This window comes from Chelonia mydas, chromosome 6 (genome assembly GCF_015237465.2).
Source record: "Chelonia mydas isolate rCheMyd1 chromosome 6, rCheMyd1.pri.v2, whole genome shotgun sequence".
Taxonomy (NCBI): domain Eukaryota; kingdom Metazoa; phylum Chordata; order Testudines; family Cheloniidae; genus Chelonia; species Chelonia mydas.
The window spans coordinates 120,268,137-120,284,780 of record NC_051246.2 but is presented as its reverse complement, the minus strand read 5'-3'; the positions used below and the strand labels follow the sequence as shown (position 1 = coordinate 120,284,780).

Here is a 16,644-nt window from a genome sequence, read left to right as displayed (position 1 = left end):
TGACCACAAGACGGGAGAGCAGTGCAGGATCCATGCATTCAGGCAGAGATGGAAGGGATGCAATATATAGGGGCTGCTGAAAAATATAGCTGGAAGGCCATGGAATGATGGGACAGAAAAAATGCATCATGGGACATTAAGCCTCCACCCATGATGCACGCAATCCACTCCACCTTCCCACAACTCTTAGCTGCAGAAGGTGGAAAGTTCCACAATGGGATAGCTACCCGCAGTGCACTGCTCTCACTGTCAATGCTAGAGCGTCAACTGTGAACACACTCTGCTGACACATGAAGTGTTGTGTGAACATGCACAACTGATGTAATTATAACAGTTTGTAATCGTCAGCGTAACTTGCATCGACTTAACTCTGTAGTGTAGATGTAGCCTAAGTACCCAAATATAGATACAGGAGTTTAACTTTTGGGCACTCAGGTTTGTAAATTTTGGCCAGAATCTTAAGATCCACTTAAAGAAGTCCTTGATCACATGGAAGTTGTTTTATGCAGCTACACAATTCTTGTCTTCAGAAGGTATAAATGTCTCTATTAAGTGAAAGTGAAACCTATGTGGAACACTACTCATTCAACAGTGTGCATAGTTACAACTAACCAGAATCTCATCCCCAGCAAACTTTAACGTGGCATCAGAAATGGCCTTCCTGACCTACATCCCCTAATCTTCAAGACACAATTTTCAATTTGGCATGCTCTTTGGGCACTCTGAAAAATACAGAGCCAAAGTATACAAAAGTTGATTTGACTACGCAATATAATGATCACATTTAAATAGTCACACTAAAGTGAAGCAGAATTATTTTAGTACTTGTAATTATCATTATCTGAATGTGGTGCCCCACTTCACTGGCTTCAGTCAAGTGATGTATCTCATTAAAAAAATGAAAACTGAATGCTTTTTAAAAAGACTACTTGAACTACTTCTCTACAGTAGAACCTCCGAGTTATGAACACCAGGTTATGAATTGACCGATCAACCACACACCTCATTTGGAACCAGAAGTATGCAATCAGGCAGCAAAGACCAAAAAAAAAGAAAGCAAATGCTGTGTTAAACGTAAACTACTAAAAAAAGGGAAATTAAAAACAAAAAGATTTGACAAGGTAAAAAATTGTTTCTGTGCTTGTTTCATTTATGATTTATTTCAAGATGATTAAAAGCAGCATTTTTCTTCTGCACAGTAAAAAGTTTCAAATCTGTATTAAGCCAATGTTCAGTTGTAAACTTTTGAAAGAACCACCATAATGTTTTGTTCAAAGAATTACGTACATTTCAGTGTTATGAACAACCTCCAAACCTGAGGTGTTTGTAACTCTGAGATTCTACTGTATTATCCTAAAACTATTGACACTGCAGTATACTTAGAAATATGTCATAGTGATGACAGATAAGTCACGGCAGGCATCAGGCTAACACTATTTAAATGGTTTCTCATTAGTACTCACTGGTTTTTACCACATATGCCTGCCAAACCTGAAATATTATTGGTCTCTGTTACAAGGAGAAATTTTTTCCTTAAATTGTATACAGTAGAGCAAGGGTTTGAAATATTCCAATATGTACTTGAAAAGCAGTGAGGAGTTGGAGTCATTTCTAATGAAGGGCCACATTTGACCCTTAATTTTTGTATACTTACATGAAGAGCTGTACAAGCATAAGGATAAAATATGTCCCAAAATTAGTATAAGACAGAACGTTCTGAATATGCATGAACTCATATATCTCTAATGAATATTCTTTCAATTATGAAGATATTTGTTATTGTCCGGAAAATTAAAAGTATCGATTAAAAAATGATAGCTCCCCTGCAATGCTGTTTGCAGACTTCTACACTTAGCGGCTAGAGTGCTTATTATCATTGTTTGAAAGTGTTCTTAACATAAAACAATCTCAAATTCTCATACTTACTTGTCGTTTTCTGTAGTTTCTTGGCAGTTTTTGAGTTGGTTATTCAAATATTCTTCATGCTTGCTAAGAACCACATATGTTGGTTTCCAGCTATGGCACAAATTAAAAAGTGTATTAATGATTTTTTTTATTAATTAAAAGTCATTTCAGAATTAAGCACATCAAGAAGATTAATGAAATCAATCAATTTAACTGGGGCTAATTCATACGAATTATTCATCTTATTATTTGAAAATCAAGCGAGGATTTTTTCTGTAAAGGTTTTCATATACAGAAATTTGTTTTCCCAAAGCTTTTACAGCTGTGAGTCCAAAAGCATACATGGCTTAGAAAACCTGCCAGTGATTGCTGTTTGATGAGTCTCATTTTTTAAAGAAAACATAGGGCTACATTCACAAAGGGGACGTAGGTGTTGCAATGCTAACTCCTAGAAGCCTTCTACGCAGTGGAATTCACAGCTCTGAGTTAGGCATCCAGGCTTCCCATACAATGCATGGGGAAAGTTAGGCACCTAAGAAAGGGATTCGCAGAAGCCATCAAGCTGAGTATGGAGTCCCTCCTGCCTAGAACTTAAATGCAGAGGAAAAAGCCAGGGCTTAGGGCCCAGATCTACAAAGAGCCTTAGGTGTCTAACTCCCATTGATCTAGGCCTTACATGACTGACAGGCCAGAGGGAGGCACCTATCTCTGCTCAGGATTCTCAGCCATGAACCCTCTCCTGGAGTTAGGGCTGACCTGGCTTAGATGGAAGGTGGGGAGAGGATGAAGAGATAGACCACTCCCAATGTAACCAAACAGTCCAGTGGTTAGGGAACTCCCCAATGAGGGGGATAAATCAGGTTCAAGTCTCTGCTCCAATGACTATTTAATTAGGTACATAAAGTTGAACAGCTTCAACAGAAGAGATTGAGAGATCTCCACCCCAGAACAGCCAAGACCATGTGGTTAGGGCAATCACCTAGGACGTAGATAACCTGGGTTCAGGTCCCTAAACTAAATCAAGCAGAGTGGGGATTCAAACCTGTCTCTCCCACACGTTCTAAGTAACAAGTGCCCTAGCCGCTGGGAATTCTGATGCATGCACGTACACACCACCTGCCTCCCAGCTGTCTTTTGTGCAGGTTAGGCTTGCTCAAGAGCATGCCTACCGGATCAGGTGACACAGGCTTGGGAATGCTTAGTTTGAGAATCCCGCCCAAACTCAAGTGTGAGCTAGGCTATCCACCAGCTCAGTAATGTCAGGACTTCGGTGGCATTGTGCATTCCCACCAGCAGAAACTTAGGCACCTAAGGGGATTTAAGTGGCAGCTGAACAGTGATTTTGTGAATGTGAGTGGTACCTAAGTGTTGGACATAGGGGCTTTTGTGAATCTAGCTCCTAGTTTCTTTTTCCAAAGAAAAATCAAACCAGACTACTTGTCTGCACCATCTAAAATAATTAATTGATCTCCAATGTCTTAAGAAAAGAAACCTGACTGACAGGACTAGACAATGAAGTTCTCAAGAACATGGGCTAAATGCATCTTTATAAACTAGCACAAATAAAATCTATCCATAGAAAGGTACAACATGAATGATGCCAGGGATAGCTAATGTCTCAAATCTTGCTCAGTCTCAAACGTTACCTGAAAGAATGACCTTTGCGAGGAAGCAGAGAACTCCATCCACATGACAGGTTTCAGAGTAACAGCCGTGTTAGTCTGTATTCGCAAAAAGAAAAGGAGTACTTGTGGCACCTTAGAGACTAACCAATTTATTTGAGCATAAGCTTTCGTGAGCTACAGCTCACTTCATCGGATGCATACTGTGGAAAGTGTAGAAGATCTTATTATATACACACAAAGCATGAAAAAATACCTCCTCTCACCCCACTCTCCTGCTGGTAATAGCTTATCTAAAGTGATCACTCTCCTTACAATGTGTATGATAATCAAGGTGGGCCATTTCCAGCACAAATCCAGGGTTTAACAAGAACGTCTGGGGGAGGGGGGTAGGAAAAAACAAGTGGAAATAGGCTACCTTGCATAATGACTAAGCCACTCCCAGTCTCTATTCAAGCCTGAGTTAATTGTATCCAATTTGCAAATGAATTCCAATTCAGCAGTTTCTCGCTGGAGTCTGAATTTGAAGTTTTTTTGTTGTAAAATAGCGACTTTCATGTCTGTAGTCGCGTGACCAGAGAGATTGAAGTGTTCTCCGACTGGTTTATGAATGTTATAATTCTTGACATCTGATTTGTGTCCATTTACTCTTTTACGTAGAGACTGTCCAGTTTGACCAATGTACGTGGCAGAGGGGCATTGCTGGCACATGATGGCATATATCACATTGGTGGATGTGCACGTCAACGAGCCTCTGAATGTGTGGCTGATGTTATTAGGCCCTGTGATGGTGTCCCCTGAATAGATATGTGGGCACAGTTGGCAACGAGCTTTGTTGCAAGGATAGGTTCCTGGGTTAGTGGTTCTGTTGTGTGGTATGTGGTTGTTGGTGAGCATTTGCTTCAGGTTGGGGGGCAGTCTGTAGGCAAGGACTGGCCTGTCTCCCAAGATTTGTGAGAGTGTTGGGTCATCCTTCAGGATAGGTTGTAGATCCTTAATCTCTAGTCTCTATGTAGAAGAATCTTAGTCTCTACGTAATCTCTAGTCTCTACATAAAAGAATCTCAGTCTCTACGTAAAAGAATAAATGGACACAAATCAGATGTCAAGAATTATAACATTCATAAACCAGTCGGAGAACACTTCAATCTCTCTGGTCACGCAATTACAGACATGAAGGTCACTATCTTACAACAAAAAAACTTCAAATCCAGACTCCAGCGAGAAACTGCTGAATTGGAATTCATTTGCAAATTGGATACTATTAATTTAGGCTTAAATAGAGACTGGGAGTGGCTAAGTCATTATGCAAGGTAGCCTATTTCCCCTTGTTTTTTCCTACACCCCCCCACCCCCCAGACATTCTGGTTAAACTTGGATTTATGCTGGAAATGGCCCACCTTGATTATCATACACATTGTAAGGAGAGTGGTCAGTTTGGATGAGCTATTAGCAGCAGGAGAGTGACTTTGGGGGGGGAGGGTGTGAGAAAACCTGGATTTGTGCTGGAAATGGCCCACCTTGATTATCATGCACATTGTAGGGAGAGTGGTCACTTTGGATAAGCTATTACCAGCAGGAGAGTGAGTTTGTGTGTGTGTGTTTGGGGGGGGGGGTGAGAAAACCTGGATTTGTGCTGGAAATGGCCCACCTTGATTTTCATACACCTTGTAAGGAGAGTGGTCACTTTGGATTAGCTATTACCAGCAGGAGAGTGAGTTTGTGTGTGTGGTTTTTTTAAAAAAAAAAGGGGGGGGGGTGAGAAAACCTGGATTTGTGCTGGAAATGGCCCAACTTGATTATCATACACATTGTAAAGAGAGTGGTCACTTTGGATGGGCTATTACCAGCAGGAGAGTGAGTTTGTGGGGGGTGGCGGGGGCGGAGGGTGAGAAAACCTGGATTTGTGCTGGAAATGGCCCAACTTGATTATCATACACATTGTAAGGAGAGTGATCACTTTAGATAAGCTTATCTAATGGCTCTACTTGATGATCACTTTAGATAAGCTGTTACCAGCAGGAGAGTGGGGTGGGAGGAAGTTTTGTTTCATGGTCTCTGTGTGTATATAATGTCTTCTGCAGTTTCCACGATATGCTATGCATCCGATGAAGTGAGCTGTAGCTCACGAAAGCTCATGCTCAAATAAACTGGTTAGTCTCTAAGGTGCCACAAGTACTCCTTTTCTTTTTACGAATACAGACTAACACGGCTGTTACTCTGAAACCTGTCATTCCCACAATGAAAATTTTCTTAACAACCAGAAAGTTAGAAACTTATTTTTTTAAATGAAAGCGGATATTCTGCTACACAATTCTGCAGCAGGAGTAGATTCTGCAGCAGATTCTGTGGCTCCAGAACAGCAGAGTGAACTTATCCCTGTTGATAGTCTGTAAAATCACAAATTAATTCTTTAAAATATTTTGGACCGTTTCATTTTTTCTTGTGTTAATTGTTTACTAATTGTAAAAATATTAGGTTAAGGAATATAATCAGTAAATTAGATTCTTTTATTCTGAATAATATACATATATCGAGATCCCTGCCTTTCTTTCAAAAAACAATAATATCCATCTATTCAAAGAATCTTCCCAATTTGTATTGTGCTGTATTGTTCCTGCTTGTGTTGTAAGGTCTTTGGGGCAAGATCCTGTAACTTGGCAGAAACTCACTTATTGTACATTGTCATATATACATATACCACTATATAAATAATGTTAAAAATGGAGGATATAACCAAAACCTGAAAAATAGTTGGTTTCATGACTGTTACCAAAATAGTGACTTCAATAATGGCTGATTTAGTGTAATTGCTAGCAAGAAGACAAATATTTAAAGAACAAAGACCTGACATTTAATTTGCTGAACAGGACTGCAAAAACCTTGAATAAGAAATAATATATTCCAGGTTCTGAGAAGACACAAGAAGATATAATCAACATTCACCACAGCATTAAAGTTGCAAATAAAAAGTGAACAAAAAATGCAATATCCATCCAGACAACTTAATATTACTGTAATAAATGTTTGATACTATTTATGACTAAAAATGTAATTACAAAATTCTAATTCACTACATGTATTGCAAATTGGGCAAAAAGCCACATTAAAAAAGGGCCAAGTTTTTAAACAGCAGAGACTGATGGTGCACACACAAAAAACCCACTGGCACACAGGGATTGCTGTGACTTTCCTCAATTCAAAAACCAAAAACCCTGCTTTTCTTCTGGAGAAAACAAAATAACACTGAAAAAAAAAAACAACAAGAAGCTTTTATTAAATGAAACACAAAATGTTTATTATTAAACTCACTATGCAAGCATATTTATTCCTCAGATATAAAAAAAGACACACTGTTCAAACTGAAGAGTTGGAATTCTGAAGTAAAACACAGGAATGCAATATGCAAGACACCAGTCTAACAAGCCAGGCTTATCACTTTCATATTTTCCCTTAAATACTACTACACTGTTACCACATTTATTTGCTTTTCCATCACTTAGCCTATTATAAAGTTTCAACCAAAGCAGTCCAAATATGCTAGAAATACATCTGATTGTTAGTTAGCCAGCAGAATGAGAGTAGAGATTTTTAAAAACTGATGAAATTCTGGATTGATCTGTCTTATCTTCTATGATTTTACTTCTACAAGTTCTCTGATGCAACACACTGTGATATAGTCTCCTTCTCAAACAAAAAATTGGGATAAATATCTGGATTTTCAAATTTAAATGCTAGAAGAGAAGGAGGAAGATCAGGATTAGATTCCATCAACCTTGTTTCATCTTCTTTCAGTTCTGGGCTCAACCTTTGTATTTGTGATCACCCATGGTGGGTAGGTAATGGAAAAGTTACCTAAGTTTTTCTAAATCATTTTTCAGTTTTGTCCTTGTATGATTCCAGTTCTTTCCTGTTAATTAGATCAAGAAAGATTTCCACAGAGATCTGACAATAGGTATCATCCACCTGTAATCTGTCAAAGCTCTCAGAGACCTCCTTTTCTGTAGATTCCATTGTGTAAAATGAATCCAGTGTTGCGTTCAAAGTCTTCTAATACTCAATGCAAATTTCAATATGCTTATAGTCCGTGCTTAATTTGTTTCCAGGGCTTGCCAGGGCTGAGCCCCAGCACCTCTAGGCTTTGCAGTTTATAGCCCCGGCTCCTCTGGGCTTGCCAAGTCAGTTATGAAAGAAAAAAAAATTGCTTGAGCCCTGGCACCTCTTTCATTACAAATTAAGCACTGCTTATGGTATTTGGATACAAATGTAGAGACTATCTTCTTGAAAGTTCCTCTGAATGTTATTTACAAGCTAGTATATTACTCCTCCTTTTTACGTCAACCAACCATGAGCATGATCTTGAGGAACTTTCACTCTGTATACCAGGACAGTGGAGGCCAGAGTGTTCCGACTTTCTCAATTATCTTTAAATAGTGTGCTGACCACATTTCAGAAGTTTAGAGGGATTCTAACTGAGCAGATCTCTTATTTCTTTCATTTCATTTTTACTGTCTGAATAAATGGAAAAGGCTTCTTTATTATACTTTTCAATGCATTCTTGAATGCCTTCTTCATCATTTTAAAACACAATATTCTGAAGTTTTCTGAATACATTTTCCTTATATGGACGCTATAGCCACTAACAGGTCACTTCTCATTTTCAACCAATCATCCTGTGTTAATGTCAAAGTTTATTCTCTTTTTTTTAGGGCCTGAGCCAAAGCCCACTGAAGATCAATGGATTTTAAATCAGGTCCTTAGTTCCTCCTTTACTTTTGTCTCTATTTCTGTGTCCAGTAGTGGAGCTGAGAATTTAAAACCTGTCTGGAGGAATACATTCAAAGCAAAATGTTTCAATAGTTCATTAAAATTGTTCATTGTGTACTATGTTAGAGGTGAATTGTTAATATAAAAGAAGGCTACAACTTTCCTGTCAAGTTCAAGTCTTTTCCTTTCCCTTTTTTTCATGGCATAATCGCGGCTCAGTATCCAATGACAGTTAACTCCACCAAGTAGTCACTTCCCTTTCTCCAGTCACCAATGACTCCACTCCTTCCCCTTCCTCTCTAGGCTTTTAGATAGTTCTAGCACTAATTTATTCTTTCCTAATAGGCATACCAAGAACTTTCACGTTCTCATCACTTCTCCTTTTACTTACACTTTTCATTCAAAGGCTGAAGTTAAAGCCTAATTTTTCTAGTATCAAAAGTCTTTCAAATATATGTTGTATACTTTTTTATTCCAACATTTTTATTTAAGTATAAAATATTAACAAAAGAAACAAGATTTTTTTTTATAAAACATCAATTAGGTTACATAGGAGCTAAACCAGGACATTGTACCAGGGAGAATCATAGAATATCAGGGTTGGAAGGGACCTCAGGAGGTCATCTAGTCCAACCCCCTGCTCAAAGCAGGACCAATCCCCAACTAAATCATCCCAACCAGGGCTTTGTCAAGCCTGACCTTAAAAACCTCTAAGGAAGGAGATTCCACCACCTCCCTAGGTAACCCATTCCAGTGCTTCACCACCTTCCTAGTGAAAAAGTTTTTCCTAATATCCAACCTAAACCTCCCCCTTTGCAACTAGAGACCATTACTCACACACACACTTTTAGACTACTATTTGGTAAAGCTTCTTGCCGCATTAGACTCAGTGACCCTTACACTCCCTTCTAACCCTGTGGTTCTATGATTACAACCATCTGTAATTAAAAACTTCAGCTTATATCATACTTACACATTGCAATTGTCCTTACTAGTCTTGTTATGCTTGTGCAAATAAACAATTGCATCATTATTGTTGTTTATATTTTCATGTAATCTACAGATTTCATTCTTTCTTTCCACAATACTTGCAGTATATACTGAAATAAAGAATACGTTTATTTTATTTACCATATATCACTCACAACAGACAAAAAATAATAGACTGGATTTACATAATACTAGGATCTGGCCTTGTGCAGTATCTGGAGTTCTTTGAGATTTGTGTCTCTACGGATGCTCCACTTCAAACGTGCACGTGCCCCTGCACCTTTCATCAAAGATTTTCAGTAGCACAGCAGTCCTTTTGGTCCACACATGCAACCTACACATCCTTGTGCCCCCTACCAAGGATACATAGGATTGCACAGGTGAACTGCCTTCAGTTGCTTCTCTACCGCAAAGTCCCTGAAAGAAAACTCTGAAGCAGAGAGGAAGGAGGACAGATAGTGGAGCACACACAGGGACACACATCTCCTATGAAAGACACAGGGGCATATATGCATGCCTGAAATGGAGCACCCATAGGGACACTACTCGAAGAAGAAACAGTATGTTGTACTAACTGAAATTACCAACAATTACAACGAAATATTTGAGGTTAGGCTGATCTAGCAGAAAATTATATTTCATTCACACTGGTCCTCACATAGATTAAAGTGCATGGGCCACAGACTGCTCCTGGAGATGTGAGTCTCCCAGAGTTACATTGGCTTACGTGTTTTGGGAACGTCTCAGGATACAATCCTTTTGGCTAAAAGTAGACAGAAGAATTAATATGATAATAGATATCTCCTTAAAAATTATGTCCCAAACCTGTATTTTGGAATATATTCCATCATCTTGGAAACTCTCCAAGTTGGTTCTCTAGAGCGGTGCATTTAGTCAAATGACTCGTGTTGCTTAGATGGAAGAGCAGACTACCTTCAAAGACAGAAGCTTGGCACCGAGACCTGGCTGACCTAGCAGCTAAAGATCGGGTAAAATCTTGAAGAGGGACATCAGACAAATCTGAAAAGATTTGGTCTAACCTTTTAGAAACCTTTGATTAATTCCTAGTGGGTGGAAACTGAAATGTTGCTCTTCTTCTCCCCTTCCTTACCTTTCCCTCGTTTCCCATTTTTTAAACTTTTTCTGTTCTTCCCTTATTTGTGGGGGGAGGGGTGTCAATAAAATATAAACTGAGGTTTTGCCAGCTGCAGTATTTCTGCATGTTATATACACAAGATTTAATTATAAAATCAGCTCTTATATTAGGAATCATCTTAGCACAATGAGGCTCCAATCCTGACTGTGGTATCCAGGTACTACTGTAATATGAATAAGGAATTCCCATTATTCTGTGGTTACATAAATTGGCAGAGAATTTAAATGGATTACATCAACTTAAAATCTAGTCAGTTTTTAAAATTAAGTAAAAAGTAGTTTCACATATTACAGCTTCCTTTGAATCCTCATGTCAGTATTTGTGGGTTTCCATTCACATTTCTCTCCCCTGCTGCTGGGTGAATGACCCACACAAACAGGGGAATGTGACTCTGTTTGTACAGGGGTAACGGTGACATTGACTATAAAGAATAACAAATGAACAAAGCAAAACAAACAAAAAATAGATAAAAATATTAGCAAAATATTTTACTCTAATCTGTTAGTTATAGTCGTCTTAAGTGTTTCTTGTAACAGCAAGTAAACATGTTCAGAAAAAGTGTGATATTTAAGTTGAGGTGCAGATTTAAGTTGCTGTCACATAATTCATAGTATAGCAAAACCTATCTCAAGGGACTGACAAAAACAAGTTGCTTAATGGAGGTGGTCTCCCAATAAAGGTGGAGGAAAATTGTACTCTTAAGCCTACATCAACTGACGTAGCTCCACTGAGAGCAAAGGAGCTTTATTAATTTACCCCAGTTGAGGAACTGCCCCATATGCATTAGGGGTTCTTTAAAGAAGTCTTCTAAGACATGAGGAAGGTCTATAAGAGAGGTTTCATGTAGTTATAATATTTCCAATGTTTTACTTTTGTCTATTCTATCATTTTTAATCTGTATTGTTCTGACCTTCTGCAAAATACAGTAAGCTTGTTGGCACAATTTACTGATAAAGATAGCTGTGGAGAAATAACCTGATGTATTTGTAGATAGGTTGGATAAATGATTATATATTGCAGTGAACAGGCTATTTCCTGCAGCTGAGGCTGGGGTTTGCAAGGAGTCTAAAAATTCTGAACCCCCTCCCTCCCCCCCAAAAAGGGTAGAAAATAAATGGAGAGAGCCATTATGAATTAACGTGCCACAGGATATCATATCAAGAATCTCTCTCACACATACACACACAAACACTTCAAGTATCTACCCTCACTGATTCAAAACAGAGACTTGAATCTGAGTCTCCCATATCCCATGTGAGCACACTAACCAGGCTATTGGCTGTTCTGGGGTAGGTATCTCTTTCTGGTTTTGACCAGAAATTCCATTTTGGAGAAACATTCCTGACAAAAACTATGTCTAAACTGATACATTTCAAAAGTTTTGATTTCAACAAAACAGCATTTTCCAACCAATCAAAAAAAAAAATTCTTCACCAGCTCTAGAAAGAGGCTGGAGAAAACAAGAGAGGCAGGTAGGGGAGATGTTAGAAGCTGAGCAGGGGAAGCTGAGCGGAAGAAGTGCCAGCCAGATTTGAGGAGCTACAGCTGTGTGCCAGCCAACTGGGCAGGGGCAGGTGTTTGAGCAGCATGCCCCTGGATGTACAGAAGAAACTGAGCACCACGAGATAATAGTGAAAGGAGAAAGTAAAGGCTGCTGGAGGAATAAGAGTAGCTGCAGGCAGCTTTCATTATTCATTCATCCACCCTTTGAGCTCAAAACAGCTCTGATGTACTAGGACTAATGGGTTAAATGCAATATGTTCAAATGTCTGAAAAAAGTCTTATAATGTAAGACTACTCACAATTTATCTGGTGCTTCACATGTTCCTTAGCATAAGAAGTTTTCTCAAGCTGGAAAACTGAAATAAAAATATTCATTTTTTGTTTACTATCATTTTCTAAACAGAAATTGAATGATTAAACAATTAACATTTCACAACACAACTTATTCTTTTTTAATATTATATCTTAGCAAGAGTTACCTATCATCATTATCTCCCCCTACAAATAGCCCAGTTATTAAGTATCTGAGGGGTAGCCGTGTTAGTCTGGATCTGTAAAAGCGGTGAGGAGTCCTGTAGCACCTTATAGATTAACAGACATATTGGCGCATAAGCTTTTGTGGGTGAATACCCTCTCCTTCAGATGCATGTCTGAAGAAGTGGGTATTCACCCACGAAAGCTTATGCTCCAATACATCTGTTAGTCTATAAGGTGCCACAGGACTCTTTGCCCCAGTTATTAACTAACTCCTAGCACCAACCTCCAACAAAACCCCATACATAACAGAATAAAATAAAGACAAAAATAAAAACTGATTACTTAAATGAAGACTGACTGCTTAAAGTTGAAATCTTCATTTTAAATCAGTCTTCACATAAAATATTACTCAATTCCAGAACTTTCAATATAATATATAGTGACCTACCAAGCTCTAGCAGAAGTTTGTCTAAGTTGCTTAAGAGAGTGTCATTCATTGTGTGGACTATAGCAAAAGAAAAAAACAATACAATGACTTACAAAAAGAAATTCAAAAGCTCATATTAATAGAATAAACAAGACAAAATTATAAGAAAATAACAGATATTTAAGATAAAAAGAAAATAAATATTTTAAAAACTATAAACTGTCTAAACTGTTTTGATAGAACTTTCACATGTACTTCATTCAAATGGTAATGGACTCCATTATGACTCTGAGCTACGTTGAGGAGAGAAGGAGGTGCATCACCTGAGCAAAGCTGTCTGGAGGAATCATACCTCTAAAACACATATCTACCTTCAGAGGCCTAGGACAGTGCACGGAATGGTGCCCCTTGTTATACCTGTACAAAAGGTGCAGCCACTGTTCCCCCCAGTTTAGCCATTCTGCCAAAGGCCATCCCAACAGGGAAGAGGCTACTCCCTGCTCTTTTCACACCTCTTGGAGAAACTGCAGCATAGTTAAGGCCCCAGTTAGCACGATAAGCAGTAATAAAAACACCATATATTGTACTTGCAATGTATACTTAGGAAATGGCATAATGGATCAGACCAACAGTATGTTTATATAGCATCTAGCCTGACTGGGGTCTCTAGGCACCACCATAATACTAATAATAAATACGAATAGTGTAGCCCTATATACTGTCTAACTACTAGCACAGTACAATATTAGATGCTTCAGATAAAGGTGAAAAATACTCATAGTGGATAGCATGGCTATGGGACAAGTTTCTTCTTAATCTCTAGCAATTAGTGGTTGGATTATGACCTGAAGCACGAGAAATAACATCCCTTACACATATTTATCCTAGCTAGAGTAACTATGGATAGTCCTCATAGTATTCATATGATGCTCTATTCTTTAAAATCCTACTACAATATTAGCCTCAGTAATATCTCGCGGTACTGAGTTCCACAGATTCTTATGTGTTGTGAAAAGTATTTATTTTTATCGGTTTTAACTATGCTGCCTTTAAATTTCATTGGAACACCCCTTGTATGTTATAGGAGATGGTAGCATCACCTACTCTATGCTGCTAATTATTGACTCTTTTATATCTTCTCTTGTACGTCTCTCTAAATGTAGTAGTTCTAATCTTTTTTCAATTTATTTTCATATGTCTAATAATTTTTGTTGCCATTCTCCAACCCTTTTCTATTTCTTTCATATACTTTCTGAGATAAGACTGAACATAATATTCAAGGTAAGGGCCATGTCATCTGTTTATGTAACTGCATTATACTTTCAGTATTATTCTCTGTCTCCTTCTTAATACAACCCTAGAATCTTGTGGGGATTTTTTTATCACCACTTTGCCTTAAACAAATGTTTTCACTGAGCTGTCCATAGTGACATATAGGTCCTTTTGCTGACGGATTACAATTAATTACAGTTAATGATAGTCCTCATAGTATTCATATGACTACTCATAATTACAGTTAATGTGGCAGAGCAACCATTACTATAGGATACCTTGATTTATGAACTTCCCAACTTTTAACGTATATATTTTCAAACGAGTATTTCATTAACAAATATTTTCTTTGCATTCATGTGCAATGTCTTCATTAATATCTGCCAGCACAACATATCCCTAAAATCCTCACAAAATCAGAATGATCACTTGATTGACATGCTCTATTTCTGCTGAAATGTGCCAAATAGAAGGATTTTGATGAAGAAGTTTCCCTGGACTGAAAACCGAGTGTACTGTCTGCAAAGCATTAGAAAAAATCTTGCAGGCCACCCTATTGGTTGTGCATAAGCACTAAAATACCAACCATCTTATGCTAAATTCTCAAAGCAGGATAGAAAAGGTGCACCCCCAAAAATGTGTGCCTGGATGCCAGTTGCAGGCCCAAAATTTTACATGTGAATTTTTGCAGGTGCAACTGCTGAGGCTGTATATACTTTTGAGGAGCACTTATTAGGCCCTGTGTTGAAAAATTAGCAGGACGTGGTCCACTAAAGAACTTTACAGGCTCTGAAAGAATTTCAGGAACAAGACAGAAGAGATGATGGAACAAAAAGCTGCTCACAAGCAGCAGGCACCACCTGTGGTTTACCTTTAGGCAGAAGCAACATAAATGTTTGGCACCTACGGGAGACTCCTCAACACACACATTACCCCAGTCTTCCCGTCAGCAAGACGAGGGGAGGAAGACAATGTATAGATACAATCTTCCACCTCCGGCAACTTGAAGCCTCGCTTATATCTGGTGACACCAGAATACCGTTCATCTGAGGCCCATGAATTGAGTCCAGCACTGGGGAGACAATGGGGGTTCTGGGCCTTAATGAAGAGTGATAATAAAAGGGAGTAATGGCCTTAAAAAATAAACCTATAGGGAGCCCCCTCACCCAAGGTGTATTGACAAGAGACCCAGGAATGGTGGTACTATGGTGGATGCTATAGAAAACCACAACTTCCATGAGAATAAAAATAAAATACAGTAAAAAACCCACCCTCCTGCATACTAACAAGACAGAGAAGCAGGTTAAGTACCCTGGCCTGCCCCAGCCCTTCTACCCCCCAGGGCACTATGGGAAGTGAGCTGGGATCATGGGGGTAAATACACCCACCTTTCTCCCCTCGGGGCGCGGTGAGGAAGAGATGGTGGGTCACAAGGGTAAATACCCAGGCCTGCCCAAGCCCCTCCCCCCTCAAGGCACTGTGGGGAGTGAGCTGGGATCACGGGGGTAAATACCCCAGCCCCGAGGCACTGTGGGGAGTGAGCGGGGATCACGGGGGTAAATACCCCAGCCCCCCCCTCGGGGCACGGTGAGGAAGAGCTGGGGGGGGGGTCACAGGGGTACATACCCAGGCCTGCCCCATCCCAGGCACTACGCTGAGGGCGGGATCCGGCAGGCGAACACCCGCCCCAGGGCACCGCGGAGAGAGGGGGCTGAGAGCGGTAAGTACCAGGCACCCCCAGGGCAGCTCCCGCCAAGCCGCGGCACCGCCTCAGCGCTGCCCCCAAGGCCCGGCCCGCCGCTGCGGAGCGCGGGAAGGAGGCGGGACGGCGGCTGCCAGCTGACGGGTGAAGGGGGGCACCGAGGGGGGCAGCCGGTCAGGGGCTCTGCACAGAGGACGAGACAAACGGGGGCGCAAGGATCCAGACCCGGGAGTCCTGAGGTTTGGGCGGGATTCCCCTCCCCCATTTTCATCCAAATCTCCCCCGACCCGACCCGACCCTTCAGCTCTGCCTGCAGGCGAGCCCCGCCCGAGCCTGCAGCTCTCTCTGGCCCCCGCCCTTTGCTAGCCCTAGGGGCGGCCAAGGCGAGCAGGATCGGACCTACTGACGCCGGTGGCGCTTGCCCGCGGCTTGTCTGCTCCCTTCTTCCCCGGGTGCCCTCCGCCGTCGAGGCCGTGGCAAGAACTGCGGGGCTGCCGGCGACATTTGGTGGGGGGAGTCTTTACATCGGCGCGCCTACTGGCACGCCAGGACCTAAGACTCCCCCCACGCCCCCCAGACTTTTGGGTTGTGGCGAAAAGACGTTTCTAAGCCTCATGGTTGCACAGGAAAGCCTTGAAAGTGAGGCCTAAAGGTGCCTTGGACGGTCTTTTTTTAAAAGAGTACATAAAAAAGAACCCCAAATGCATTATTTTTATTTAAAAACCGCATTATATTTAAGCCAGTCTCATTAGTGTGGGGGATCTGACTCCTGATTTTGAATGCTTGGGGTTGGGATTACTGGGATTGTATCCATTATCAATGCA

General features: G+C 40.2%; 1 protein-coding gene across 1 annotated transcript in view; it reads right to left on the bottom strand.

Moving 5' to 3' along the window:
- C6H14orf39 (chromosome 6 C14orf39 homolog) overlaps nucleotides 1–15,362 on the bottom strand; it is a 51,169-nt gene extending 35,807 nt beyond the window's left edge. The window contains exons 1-5 of the mRNA XM_043549824.1: nucleotides 15,122–15,362; nucleotides 12,868–12,924; nucleotides 12,242–12,298; nucleotides 9,267–9,393; nucleotides 1,927–2,016 (exon numbers count right to left, since the gene is read on the bottom strand). Of these exons, the coding sequence (XP_043405759.1) occupies nucleotides 1,927–2,016; nucleotides 9,267–9,393; nucleotides 12,242–12,298; nucleotides 12,868–12,924; nucleotides 15,122–15,356 (566 nt within the window). The 5' untranslated portion in view covers nucleotides 15,357–15,362. The remainder of the gene's footprint in view (nucleotides 1–1,926; nucleotides 2,017–9,266; nucleotides 9,394–12,241; nucleotides 12,299–12,867; nucleotides 12,925–15,121) is intronic.
- Nucleotides 15,363–16,644: the final 1,282 nt, after the last annotated feature.